This window comes from Rhipicephalus microplus, chromosome 3, assembly GCF_043290135.1.
Source record: "Rhipicephalus microplus isolate Deutch F79 chromosome 3, USDA_Rmic, whole genome shotgun sequence".
Classification (NCBI taxonomy): Eukaryota; Metazoa; Arthropoda; class Arachnida; order Ixodida; family Ixodidae; genus Rhipicephalus; species Rhipicephalus microplus.
Genome location: NC_134702.1, coordinates 41511489 through 41526300, shown reverse-complemented (window position 1 = coordinate 41526300; position 14812 = coordinate 41511489). Strand labels below are relative to the sequence as shown.

General features: G+C 46.4%; 1 protein-coding gene across 1 annotated transcript in view; it reads left to right on the top strand.

Moving 5' to 3' along the window:
* Positions 1-13605, top strand: part of LOC119161743 (carbonic anhydrase 1) — a 72721-nt gene extending 59116 nt beyond the window's left edge. The window contains exons 6-9 of the mRNA XM_075887827.1: positions 5943-6035; positions 8946-9173; positions 9999-10120; positions 13410-13605. Coding sequence (XP_075743942.1) covers positions 5943-6035; positions 8946-9173; positions 9999-10120; positions 13410-13500 — 534 coding nt within the window. The 3' untranslated portion in view covers positions 13501-13605. The remainder of the gene's footprint in view (positions 1-5942; positions 6036-8945; positions 9174-9998; positions 10121-13409) is intronic.
* The last annotated feature ends 1207 nt before the right edge of the window (positions 13606-14812 follow it).

The following is a 14812-nucleotide window of genomic DNA, read 5'->3' as shown; positions in this document are numbered from 1 at the left end:
ATTTACAGCATGTACAGAACACAAAGGCTTCATACCATTCCAGTAACAGGACATATACACTTCGGCACATCTATATTTCACGACTAACATCACTACGTTACAGTGAAGACATTTGCTCTAATATACATGACAATGTTGGCATATAGGTACACAAGAACTCAATGCAATATCATGATACAATGGTATAACGATATAATAGATGCAATGAAACACCATATGTAACAAATGAAATCATATAAAACAACTCAACGGTCGCTGCTTAGCTGGCTTGTTTAGAACACATTGATGACAACTGCTTTCGTCTGTTGATCTGCCAGAATAACATTAATGGGCGAAAAGAGCGTTAGAAAATAGCCCGCCGATTTTCTACACTTTTCTTCCCTAATTTGGCAAAATATATTCAAGTAAGTGTTCTTTTGGGCTACATAGAAACAGCAAAATATTGCTTTGAACGTTTCGCACTTTCTTTTTATCTGTAAAACTGATAAGAGACTTTCCTTACCCTGGAAAAAACGTAAAAACGACCTTTCAGTTTTGACGTTACGATCTGGTAAATGAGGTACCTCATTTACCAGATCGCAAAAAACTTCCGGTCACGTGACCGGAAGTTGTTTTTGGGCACAACGCTTGCAATCTTGAAACTGCGTATCTATAGTCGTTGGCAACCTAAGATTAAATATATAGGCTCCGCCCACGAGGCCGCATCGTCCTTATTTTACATGCCTCGGCGCTACAGAAGTAGTTCCCAAACAACGGCAATATTTTTTTTCCAAATACAAGCATTATCTTGCGATCTTTCATTGATATTGAGATAAATAAACCAAAGCTCATTAGAAAACCTGTGAGGACACGGAGTTCAGCGTCAGCTTAGCCATATATCTGTTGTTTAAATCGCACCTTCTACCACGCTCACCTCACAGTCGTCGAAGAAGCAATGTACATCTCTCGAAGGCAACGTTTTTACGCAGTACCTAAAAATAATGTCACTGGTAAAGTGAAGGTACAAAAAAAAGAATACTTCTTTCGCACTTTCAGAAAAACGACACAGGGACATAATTTTTTTTTTTCAATTTTTATGTTGTCTAAGAAACTTTCGCTGCCAAGTTTCTTCGCTATCTGCTGTAACTATAGGCGCACTATGACTAAAAGCGGAGAATGGAGAAGTGATCTGAGATTGACTTCGTGATTTTCGGTTCTTGTGCTGCCGTAAATACCGAATGTGCACCCCGCGTTTTGTCATCTTGTTTGAGATATGACGTCTTCTTGCAAAGAAATAAAAGCACGCAACGCACATTGTGTTTAGCAGTGGGAATCATCGCATACATTCTCGTTAAATATGATTCCAAGGCGATGTACGCGGCTAAATGGCGGTGACTAAGAGCTGTCGGTTGAACTTTTATATTCTTGGTCTGACAACTCTCACTGGATGCTTTTCCATGACTCGCATCAGCCCTTTAATATGGAACGTTTTCAAAACACGACTCAGCTTTGCTGGAACAGGGGTCACTACCTTCTATGAGTGTGTCTGTGCTGGCAAGAGGGATATCTCTCTCCAGTAAATGGGAGTGAATTACACGCTTGAGATTGTTTTCACAGTGAAGTGCAATACATCCTTCATGTTTTGTTACACGGGACTCCAATTTAGTATAAACCAGTTATCACTACGTAATACATGCACACAATACAGGCGAAATGCAAAACAAGAAGAGCTCCTTATACAAAACTAAGAGTTCCTAATATTAGAGAACTCCAGGTGGTCTAAATTTCCGGAGCCCTCCACTACGGCGTCTCCCATGATCATATGGTGGTTTTGGGACGTTAAACCCCACATATCAATCAAGAGTTCCTAATAAGATATCAACAAGTATTGTACATTAAGATCGCCCTAAAAACGCGATCTTTCTTTTTTTTTAGCCGTGTCACCTCAGTAACATTCACGGTCGATCCAACTGATCGCAATTGATTGTTATCGCTGCACTGATCACGATCGATGCAGTAATAAAAAATAGCGTACGTCATTTCGCGCTTTTAAAGACCTCGCATTGTTATGCCAAAGAACAGTCTTTCGAATAAAAAAAAAAGAACCTCGCACGGTGTTTTTCATGCAAGGTGTTCGGGCTTCGAGCATGAGACGAGCGCTTACTCAACGTGGCACATAATTAATCACACACACACACACACACACCGGATGACCACAATTCAATTAATAATGCATAGAACATTGCATATTATCCCCACCTGGTTTGTTTACTTTCGTACTGTGTCTCGTAGCACGTTATGTGTGACGCTTTTTTTTTCACGTTTTGTACGCACCCGCACCACTCATATGGGCGCGCATATCACACAAGATCACCGAGGTTCCCGCGTCACAATACCCAAGTAAAACACTCGCACACGCACATGTGACAACGCTGATGCCACAGTTTTTGCGGGCAATAAATCCCAGACGCTCACATTTCACAAAACACAGATGCGCCAATTCAGACTTCGCTTTCACCTTACTGCACGCAAATGACCACGACGAACAATCAATCGCCGAGAGTGGTCAGTGACCCTAAGGCGATATGCTTTGTGCATCCGAGCGACTGATGAAGTAGACGCCGAGTTTGCTGCTTCACGCTGCCGAAACGATGGAACGCGATGAAGCTTTGCCGCTTCGGCGCACTTCAAACTCTGCAAAATCAGAAACGTCACCATCGATTGACGGCTAGTGAGGATGATGCTGAGAGCGAGTCGATGAAACAGCTTCTTGAAGAAGAAAACGCCACAGGAAAACCGAATGGACGCCTACCGATCTCGGTGCAGCGGCACATCGCCTCTCGTCGCGAACGGCGCCATGCTGATTTCGTCATTGGTTCATCATGATTGTTACGTCATAGCAAGGAGCGGCCGCAGTTGGACGCACATAATACAAATGGACTGCGGTACACTATACTTTTTAAATGCGAAGCATTTCTCAGCGACCATCGGCGACTTTGAGCGTATCTATCTATCTATCTATCTATCTATCTATCTATCTATCTATCTATCTATCTATCTATCTATCTATCTATCTATCTATCTATCTATCTATCTATCTATCTATCTATAGCCGCCTACGACTTTTAGCTCTCCTGGCCACTTCAATAATGGTATCAATACGAAACTTGAAATGGCATAACATGACTGTATTACGAGCATAAGTGACTAGTCACAACATGACTATCATGACATGTATGTCATGAATGTCATGATTTACATTTCATGGTCTTGTTGATCTAGCGGTGGTTTCGTTCACATGACATGTCGCAGAACTGGCATGGTATGACATGACTGCATGGAAAACACAAATGACAGACCCTAACGTCGAAATCATGACATGAATGTCGTCTAAGTCATGAGTCATTACTATACGCTAAGCTCATGGTACGCTCGCGGTCGTTTCGCTAGCTTCACATATACCAAATTTGGTGTTACGGGACGTGAATGGATCACAAAGGTATGTGACTGGTGCAAGCATGATAATCATGAGATGCGTGTCATATAACATGACTACATGCCACACTCATGATGCGCTCGCAGCTGTTTCGCTAGCTTCACATACACCGAATTCGGTATTACGGCACGCGAACGAATGACATATGTAAATGACACTTCCAAACATGATAATCATGACGTGCGTGTCATGTGACAACATGACTACATGCCACACGCAAGACGCCAATACACTTCCACGTAACCCGGCGCGCGTTCGCACCGGCGTTCGTTTCATCGAGTCACACCGCCAATGCCACGCCAGGCGCTGATCTGCCTGGCATATGGTCGCAGGCGCGCGCCGCGCTGCGCTTCTCTGACGCATGCGCGTTTGAGCGCGCCTGGTGTCAATCCGTCACGAAGCTAGGCAGACGCGCTGCTGTCTAGGTAACGTCGTTGGCGCGAAATGCAGCATGTCGCGCCGGTTGCCGCTGAGCCTCGTGGACAGACGCTGATCGCACTTAGAGTCAGACTATGTGCTCGAGTTTTGCTAGCGTAATTTACCCTCGCTGCACCCAGCGTGCGCGGGCATCAACGCTACGTGCTCTCGCCGCTGTTCCGCTAGTTTCACATTTACCTGGTTTGGTATAACGGGACGTGAATGCACGACAAATGTATGGGACTGGTGGAAACATGATAATCATGAGATGCGTGTCATGTAACATGACCACATGCCACGCTCATGAGGCGTTCGTGGCCGTTTTGCTAGCGTCACATATACCAAATTTGGTATCGCATGACGTGAACAGACGACGAAGGTAATTGAGACGTCTGAACATGATAATCCTGATGTGCGTGTCATGTAAAACATGACTACATGCTACGCTGATAGCGTGCTTGCGGCCGTTTCACTAGTTACCCATATACCAAATTTGGTATCAGGTGATGTGAATAGATTACGAAGGTAAACGACACGCGCAAACGTGACAATCATCGCACGGAAGTAATGTACGGCATAATTTACCCCCACCTCGTAACGTTGTGCTGATTTTAAAGTGACATATGAACCTTCTTCATTCGTGCTTCGCATATCGTCCATTCCCGCTGTACGTGCGATCTGCCAATTTTTATTCTTAGCTTGTCACCGACCAAAGATTCTAGTTGCCTTTCGCTGCGCTCTGTTGCCTTGCCTGAACTTTCGTTGAAAAGCTTCTGCTCTAGCCTTTCGTCTACCACTGTTATGGTATCAATACGTTGCACTCTGTTATCGCAAATTATCTTTCTTTAAACCTGGGGAGGAGGGGGGGGGGTATATTTTTGTGGAAATTCTGCGTTTATTAGAGTTAATTTCTGGTGAATGACCAATTCTCAGTTTTTCTGAGTTTAATTTCAAAACTCCAATTTCTTAGACAAAACTGGTGGTATCGGACACGAAAACATGAGATCACACAGAGCGCGTATTCTTGTCTGGAAGGTTTAATGCACAAACACGCACATGCACAAGCACCAATACTTGTGTTAAAGATGTGTGCGCTCTCAAGTGCTGGCATGGCTTGGGGGGGGGGGGGGGGGGGCTCAAGCACGCTTGTGCTTTCGCTCCCCCCAAGTCACACCAGCATCTCCCCGCCCACTCCCCGTCTCGACGCAACACGGGATTTTTTTTGGGGGGGGGGGGGGGGGGTTGGGTGGAAAAGAGTGCGGGGGGCAAGCTTGTTGCACCCCTCCAAGACTAAATCCTGCCTATGCCCACTGCAGCCTATCTTCTTGCTTTATTCATGCGAAGAATTATGTACAGGAAATAAGTCAAGGTTTGTTTATTGATATGTGGTGTTTAACGTCTCAAAACCACCGTATGATTATGAGATACACCGTATAGTGGAGGGCTCCGGAAATTTTGACCACCTGGGGTTCTTTAACGTGCGCCCAAACCTGAGCACACGATCCTAAAACATTTCCGCCTCCATCGGAAATGCAGCCGCCGCAGCCGGGATTCGATCCCGCGACTTGCGGGTCAGCAGCCGAGTACTTTAGTCACTAGACCACCGTGGCGGGGCAAGTCAAGGTTTATGATGCAGTTCTCGTTGAGCCTTTATAAAAACATAATATTTTTAGCGAGAGTTTGGTAACGTTTCTAATAGTACAATGTTTTGCTTACGAAGTGCTTCTTAAAGCCATGATCAAGGCTAACTATATGCCAGAACATTATTTCAACTACGATCCCCTTTCGTCGGACTTCGTATTTAGCCCCTAAAACTCCAAAATTAAATTTAATTACTCTGTGATTCAGACTCTCCGAGACATTGCCCGTAAGCTTATGGATTTAGATAAGCTGCCTAATTACCAATCGGCTATTTTCGGGGGCGAGCTCGTGTTGTTTCCATATGGCAGCTATCTCGTTAGGGTGTGCTGTAGTGGTCGCATTCACAACAACTACACCCGATCGTCGTGCCGCTTTTCGCCGTGGTGGCCGAATAATTCTTTCGCTGCAGGTCCAGATGACGTTTCGACTACGGACGCCGTCGGCACAGGTGGACTGCAAGGAGTGCCCTCCTGCGTACATCGGCTTGGCCACGCAGCTCAAGGTATCAAAAAAAAAAAAAGAAAGCTGGTGAAGAGCGAGACACGTATAGGGAAGGGTGTTTCAGCTCGACTTTCATGTCACTTTCATTTTATTTTACCTTCAAGAGCGAAGTATTGCAGAGGAAAGTGATTCGCCCATCGCAAGGTTTCACGAACATTTCAAAAAACAATGCATAGATCTCCCATGGCGCTCAAGTTCTCACGTTAGCGAGGGGGGAATCGTGCTGCGTTTTGAGAGATCATTCTTGCCAAGCCTGAAACCGTCCGTGTAGGAAAGAGTGTTTCCGTTTCACCAACGTCGCCGAAAAGCTGCGTCGAAATGCAACTTAACTCGGAACGTCGTTCTTCCCTATACGCGCCCGGTTTCACTTCCCTGTGGCATGTATACGGAAAGGTGTTTTAGCTTGAGTAACGTCTCAGGCTATTCGTTGGCCTAACCGCTGCCTTATTCATTTTTAGTGGACCAATGCAGAGTTTTCTTGGCTCATACCTGTTTTACGATGGGCTGTGACTACTTGACCCACCGTGACGACATGACACGCCCACAAGCCGATACCCTATAAGGTGGTTCTCGCCTCACTCGTGCAAGCCCATGGAAAATTCGTAAACAGGGGGATGTGCGATAGAGCGGACGTTTCGACTAGCGGGCTTGTCGTCTTCGAGGCTCAACGTTTCGACGAGCGGGCTTGTCTTCAAGGCTGCAACTGTAACAGCCTTGAAGACGACAAGCCCGCTCGTCAAAGCGTCGGCTTCATCGCACATTTTGGCTTGTCGTAACGTCGGCTCCACCGCACATCCTTACAATTCTTCGCACATGCTTACAAATTCTTCATCGCAAGCTTTCATCTTTCTTTCATGCCTCTGTTCATATTAGTCCGTGCTATTATGCCCCGTAGAAAGATAAGAGGGGGCTTCGTTAAGAAACAATGCATGAGACCTTTTTTGCGGCGAGGCTGTTTTCATGCCGCAGTCCATCTGCAAGCACACCTGGTGCCCTTAGAGAGCTGTGGCAGAACTATGGATTCTATCGTGATGCTGTAAATGTGTTTTTGCAGTGCTAAATTGATGAAACCTCCGGTGTTCTAGGGATCGGTCGAGGAGCTAACGCATTAAAGTCATCAAATTTTCGCGGTACGCGCATGCGTTATGCCAAGTCAATCGAGTCAAGGCACTGCGTCAGCTTGGAAGCAACGCGATTACGAAGAACGGTGATGACAGCAGACACGGGAATGCGCCTGTCAGCTCCCCTGGTCACAGAGCAGAATGTTGCCGAGTTCTTTTTCTGTATTGATGGTCAAGAGCAGCGCACCTATAAAGAGACCCTGCATCATTTTATTGAGTAATAATCAACTGGCTTATTAATTGAGTCTGTTGTTTCACGAATCGACAACCTCAAAAAATTCACAGCACATCCACGGAGTGAATGATGATGAGTGAGGCGAAGCGTCCGTCCAGACGCAAGGACGTATGGACGCATGGACGGAAGGACAGACGCACGCACGGACGGACAGGCAGACAAGCAAATGAACGGACGGACGGACGGGCAAAGAAACTGACGAACGCACGCACGGACGGACTGACAGATGCTTCGCCCCTTCATCATTCCCTCCACGGATATGCTGTGACACCATTTTCATTTACATGCAATGCAATTTTATGACCTTGAAAACTGGCTACTACGACGACGATACGGGACGTACGACCCACGGCGCAAGGAGCTTCGCCCCCCAAAATTAGAATCCCTCCAGTGCGGGCTGAGTTACACGGAATTTCCCACGTGCTTTAAGCGCTTTCTCTCTCATTTAGTGCCAGAGAATGCAGCTACACCAGGAGGGGGCGAGTGAAGTGGAGGATGACAAGGTGGCAAAAAGCTACGTCCGTTGATAGCGCGTGTCTTGACTTCTAGCCCTTCTTTTCTTTTTCTTTTTTCTTCAAACACGTGGCTTACTTAAAATGTGACCGGGAGTGCGCGCGAAAACACGGCGAAGCAACCCGCGCCGCGGCTGCGGTAACTACGCAGCTTACCATGCTCAACTCAGCAAATAGCCGTAGCCTTTGTAGTTATGGCGCGGTCATACGGGTTTATAGGGCATCATTTGTCGAGAGAAGAGCGAGTGATTTCTAGATGACTCTGGCAATTGTCTGAAAATTTCAGGCTGCGCTATGTTTGGCTCAAGTGATCGCATGAGCCTGGAATATTAATCGGCAGCGTTTTCTGACCATGCCGAAGAAGTGTTGCAGGGACCGTGAGGGCGCGCTATGTATGCATGTTTCCCAAATGCAATTGCTTTTGCTTGAAGAAGAGCGTGAGGGAACAAACTTGCCCTAGAAGCCCGCCGTTTCAACTCCTATAGTCTAAGGAAACCACGTTTGGTCGGAGTTTTGTGAATCATGAGTGACCGACAACCACGGTAGCCACCGACCACGTTTGGCGCCAGTGGTCACTTACCATCATTAGTGACGTGAGCGAAACCCCAAATGTCTGTGCTGGCCGTGCTGACATGTGACGTGGAGTCAGGAATATACATTCTTGAGCTGAACGAGGATGCAAGAATAAAAAAAAAATCTGGACCTGAGTTCCCAAACAACACTTAGTGCATTTTGCCGTTGGCCAGCCGCGGCGTTTTTAATGGCATGCCAAGCTTCGTGATAGGCTGAAGATTACTCTTCCGAACAATTCTATAGGTGTGTGTGTGTGTGTGTGTGTGTGTGCGTGCGTGTGTGTGTGTGTGTGTGTGTGTGTGTGTGTGTGTGTGTGTGTGTGTGTGTGTGTGTGTGTGTGTGTGTGTGTGTGTGTGTGTGTGTGTGTGTGTGTGTGTGTGTGTGTGTGTGTGTGTGTGTGTGTGTGTGTGTGTGTGTGTGTGAAAAAATTGGTCTCTTTGATCCATAACGTCTACGGGTGTTCGTCGCAGACAGTTCGCCAGAACAACCCCCTGCTGCGCACGCTCATCGCCTCCCTGAGCTCGGTGTCGTACGCGCTGGAGCGGACTGACCTGGCCCTCCCGTTGCGGCTGATCGCCTTCCTGCCCAACGACACGCGCAACTACTACATGTACGAGGGCTCACGCACGGTGCCACCTTGCACCGAGAACGTGCTCTGGATCGTGTTCCGGGAGCCCGCCTTCATCGGCCGGGAGCAGGTGTGTGAGCGCGCAGTAACGACGAATTGTTTATTGCAGAGGACAGAAAAGCCAGGGCTACCCTTGCCCTACTCTGATCCACCAGACCCGAACTGGTTTACGGAGGAAGTGGGAAAAGTGAAGCACCGGAAGTAAAAACAGCGCACAAATATAGACAAGGACAGAGGAAGAGTCTATATTTGTGCGCTGTTTTTACTTCCAAAGTATGAACCACCAACTGGCCCAACTTTCGCTGTTATTAAAGCACCGGACTAGAAGAGTGGTTTAATATACAGGAGGACTATAGCAGTGCGTACGCTTTCCCGAAAGGATGGGGGGTAGTTTTCTCGTAGCCCTCCCATTGCTCTCATCCAAAAGACATGCTTACAGCGATTGAAGAACATGAAGGTTAAGTGGCAGCGTGATTGGCACAATGACCTGTCTCTGATCTCCAGCTTCCCAGGAGCGAAGATGGAAAGTAAACCGTTCTTGAAATGGGTGCCTTCGGCCGCCATTATCGTCAAAAACATGCTCGGCAATGAACCCATTCCTTAAGCAATGACGGGATAGGTCCGACGGAGTAACTCGACGGGGAAGACATTTCAGCACCCCTTGGTTATTAGGATGGGTAGTCCCCCCCCCCTCTCCCACACACACGTGTACACGACTATGCGGAAACCAGCGAACGCGAGTATTCAGCGTTAGCGTTGCATGCTACACAGTTCGCGTGCGCAGCCCGCAGACGTAGCCGGAGCTATTATGCGCGTTTCGCATCCAACTGCGTACGCGTTGCACTCGAACAGAGACGAGACAAACGTTCAAATTCTGCGCTCGTTTCGTGTGCAGGTAAAGATGCTCCGACAGCTGTACGCGTTCCCGGAGGTGTTCAACTGCAACAGGCACCTGGTGGCTAACCTGAGACCCCTGCAGGAGATTGGCCGTACCAGGATGCTCTACAGAACATTCAGGTGCGCGGACGGGGCGGCTCTCATACCGTTTTGCCTATGCATTCGGCGATCAGTCCGCAAACTTGTTCAGTTGGCGTTGCCGCGTGGCACAGCAGTTCTTACGTATCGACTATTTTACGGATGGGTTTCGGTGCCGCCATATTGGGTTGTAGCCTTGCCATTCTAAAACTTTAACAGCTAAACGAACAGAGCTACGGTAGAAGTACGGTAGGTTCCACTGTTAAAGAGAACACTTGCATGCACAGCATGTTTGTATTCCACACTCCTGCAAAATCATAGTGGCTTATATTTACCTGAAACTTCTGGTGCATGGCCGTTCTGGCTTCTTTTGACAGACTAGAGCCCCGCATAAAAATTGCATTGCTTCCTTATCCACCTGGCCGGCAATATGAAAGGTGCTCATTGTAGTGTTTCGTTTAGCAGTGGACGGTACTGTACATTCATATGGAAACGGTTGGCTTGGTGCATTCGACGTTGACAGTATGGTCTTATGAATTCACGTATGGTGTACAAAAGTAAGAAAACATTCCTTAAATAGCCCAACGAGGTGGCACCTATGTGTCGTAAGTAATATCTTCTATACTTCTCGCTTCTCAGCAAAGACATCTATTTAACTGCGGAATTTCGTTTACCGCACAACACGCACATAAAGAGCATAGGTCGTTTGGCCACATGACTCAAAGTACTGGACTTGCTCTTCCGAAAAGCACAACTCCACTGAACTAAGACGTTGAATGTTTTCTGTGCGCTCGTTGTTCACTCGCTAGCTCGGAGGAAGGATAAAGGAAGGAGGGAGGATTACTTCACCTGGTTGAAGCCCATCGTGTCTCGGCCCCCCATGTGATCAAAACATTAGACAGTGTGCTATGGGTTTTAGTAGTACATGTGGCGTTCTGTTTTCGAACCTTGAAGCTGCCGGTCTACACTGAACGCTTCGATCAAAAGCTAACGGGTACAGCACTCAGAACTCTCGAAGAATCTCATTTTTTGCGGTATGTTGACGTAAAAGGTCACGTGTTGGGCCGAGACTGCTGGCTTCAAAATGGGCTGGCTGGCCAAGGCTGGCTTCGTGACGTAATGCTGCCTCCTCTCTTTTAATTTCCTCCATGCTCGCAAGTGACAGCAATGCCATATTGTACACCGTGTGAAGCCGCACGTCTTATTTTAGCTTCATATGGTTCTTATGTAGTTTTTCTCTGTACACCATTTCACACCGTATGTTATCTCTCGGAGTCGCCACAACTTTAGTCAGAAGCCGCCTGGCAAGGTGGCTTTTTTGCATTATTTGGCATATTGCCGTGAATACATCTTTAAGGACAGAACGTTCGGTCGCGGGATGTGATGTCCACGATGTCGACTATAGTTCGAATGAATTCAACTGCCTTACTCACTCACATGTTGTCAGTATTGGTGAATGTTGTCTAACGTTGGCTCGTACTGGCTACTGTCACCTAATATGGGATGTCCGCTGTAATGACAGCTACATTGTCTTCACTACATTTCGTTTTGATAATTGAGCTGTGCTACCAGTATGCTTTCTCTAACTGTAACTTCCTTGAAAAGTACACGTACATTAGACGCCAAAGGCTGTTAGCTCTATATGTCATAATTTGATAAGGCATTTTTCACCCTATTCCAAACCTTTTTAACATGAGTCTTGCTACTCTCCAGAGACGACGCGACTTTTCTTCTCAGAAATATTTTGCCTAATTATGCAAAAAAACCGCGTTTTTCTTCACAAGGTCACATTTCACTTTCAGTTTCCTCTCGAATTCTCGACAATATCACGCCCTAAACGTTGTTTCGTATAGTTCTCGTTCAGGAATGTTCTCGTACAACTTGCTCTTCCCATACGATATTGTGCTCGAATGCTTTGCGCGGAAATTTGCCGAAATGACCTTTGGATTAATTTTCACTGCTATTATAATGTCCGCGTGAAACTTATTGCATTGTTTCTAATGCTGACAAAGTTACATGTGTGATTTTAGTATATTAAAATAAATTATAAAATAAAATAACACAACGCGTGATGCGGGCTTCACGAAAGGGCTCAGCTTGCGTGCAATCCTGACCCAATTAAGCATCTATACAGGAATAAAAATTTTCACTCAACTGTCGCGTACCGTGACGGGACATGCAATTGACTTAACACGAATGTATGCTTCTGAACTATACACGTACTTTCATGCTGTATCACACCATTACTTATATTGTAGAGTTAGCTACCACGGCCGAGGTTGTGCAGTTTCGCGTGGCTTATCGAGAGTCGTGCCGCGCATGCTCAATGAGCAGTGGCGTCACGCTGCGCAGAGCTGGCGCGCAAGAGATGGCCAGAACATGGAGTTTCCCAAAATTAAGTAGAGGACACTCTGGCGCTGCGATCGTTCAGCGACCATGGGAATGATGGGTAGTACACACATTTGCCTAGTCTTCGTACTTGCGGGTGGTGGATCGTACTTGCGGCTTCGTTTATTGACAGTTATGGTTTTGTTTTGAAAGAAAAAAACAAACCCTTTTCCACTTAGTGACTTGATTCGATATGGTAAGCCTAAAAGAATAAGGTTGTGAAGCGCAAACGGTGAGCATTTGCTAATTTATGTTTTCATGAAAAAAACAGCTTCAAGCCACACGAATACACACGGAGCCAGAAGCAGGCCAGAAGTACGAAAATTAGACAAATGTGTGTACTACCCATCATTCCCATGCTCCCTGAAGCGCAGTGTGTTGCAGCTTCCATAGACACTAGTGCCAGAGTTCCCTCTAGTACGTATTGTGGGAACCTCTATGGGCCAGAAGACTGGAAGTTGTGGAGTGACGTGTCACTAGAGGGCAGGCGCTTGACTCGCGTGAGCTCGCTCGCTAGTACATTCGTACGTTCATTTGTCTGTCTGTCTGTCTGTCTGTCTGTCTGTCTGTCTGTCTGTCTGTCTGTCTGTCTGTCTGTCTGTCTGTCTGTCTGTCTGTCTGTCTGTCTGTCTGTCTGTCTGTCTGTCTGTCTGTCTGTCTGTCTGTCTGTCTGTCTGTCTGTCGATCCGTCTGCCTGTCCTTCTCTGACTGTCTGTCTGTCTGTCTATCTGTGTCTGTCTGTCTGTTTGTCTGTCTGTCTGTCCGTCCGTCCGTCCGCCCGTCCGTCCGCCCGTCCGCCAGTCCGCCTGCAGCTCACGCAACGTATATCCTCGCATAGCCGAGCTATGTCCATGCTAATATTTACTCGATATGTACACATGTAGTGCTTGTTTTGTTTTCAATAATCCGCTGACTTTTCTGCATTTTTTCTCTTTATTTTCAGTTCCGCTCCATCAAAGCTACGGTTGAGCATCACCACAGCGCTGGCATCCATATTGTTTACCTTCAGAGGTCTAATTACGTCTATGAAATAACGCCATCGGATTGTTTTCGAGCTCAGTTAAATTCCCCACATATGCTGGCGAGTTCGGTAACATAGTAATCTTCCGAACGCTTATAAAATGACGTCAATAAATGATGACTCGCAAACAATGGTCCCCAGCGTTCCACTATTGACGACTGAACACACATACAGACGCACACGCACGCACACACCCGCACAAAACACCAACACACAAAATTGGTGCCTGGTGGCTGATTCTTCTGCATAGTGCAATCGGAACCAAGTGCCAGTGAGAATCTCGACTATTAAGCCGTTTCAATCAGAGCGAAAATCCAGTATCTGTATCTCAGCGCTAAGCTCAACCAGTAAGTGGCACTACTGTGCTATTTGCGTGTGGCTGTTCTGAGGAAAACGGTAAAGTAAGAATAAGTCAACTCGCCAAGTGAAGCAATAAAGAGTGATGGTTTTGTGAAAAAGTTTGCGGGGGGGGGGGGGGGGGGGAAGAGGCAAGGTAAAATTTCAAGCCTTTGGTTAATTAAAATTCAGGTGGCGAACGAGCGGTAGTGAAAGTAATTGCGCGAGTAGACATGAGCTGACATTTATTCAAGCAATGCTGAATTTGAGTAAGTAGAGTCTGTAAGAAAAGCAGGAGCTCACACAGGCTCACTCAAGAAATATATTTTGGGCTTAGGGCTCACTTGCGCATGGCATCCATTCCCTGCCCAGCACAACAAGCTCACTAGTTTGAGCAAATCACATTCTTATTCTTTTTTTATCTCTCTATTTTTTGATACCGTGGTGCTGAAGCCAACCAGCGAGAACACATTGTACAGAGTCCAATGAAGTTCTGAATGAATCAATAAGTAAATCAACAAACTAATCAAATCAGCCAATAGCCGTGAATTGAGTTATGTACTCGAAGGTAAAAAAAAAAAGGACGCATAAAGAACGAATGGAAAGAGGCGCGGACAGTATATACAGTATATGGCGCGGCCGTATATACTGGTAATGACATCATAAATTTGTCGTGAGAAGAGGGAGCGATTTCTATCTAGCTTAATTCGAGAATTAATTCTAATTTCGCGGCCACGCACGGTTCGATCTATTTATAGTGTTTGGCTCACGTGTACTCAGGAGCCTCGACTGCCGATTGGCAGTGTCTTTTGACCATGTTCAAAAAGCGTTGAAGGGCTTCTTTAAAGGGACACTATATAAAGAGAAAAACGATTTCTTTTTTTTTTGCGCATTAGTAAATTACTTTTCCACAATCCCGAAAACGGCACTCCGTGATAAAAAAAAATGCGGCTGGAGACGCCACCTAGAGAATCCCACACCAAACACCG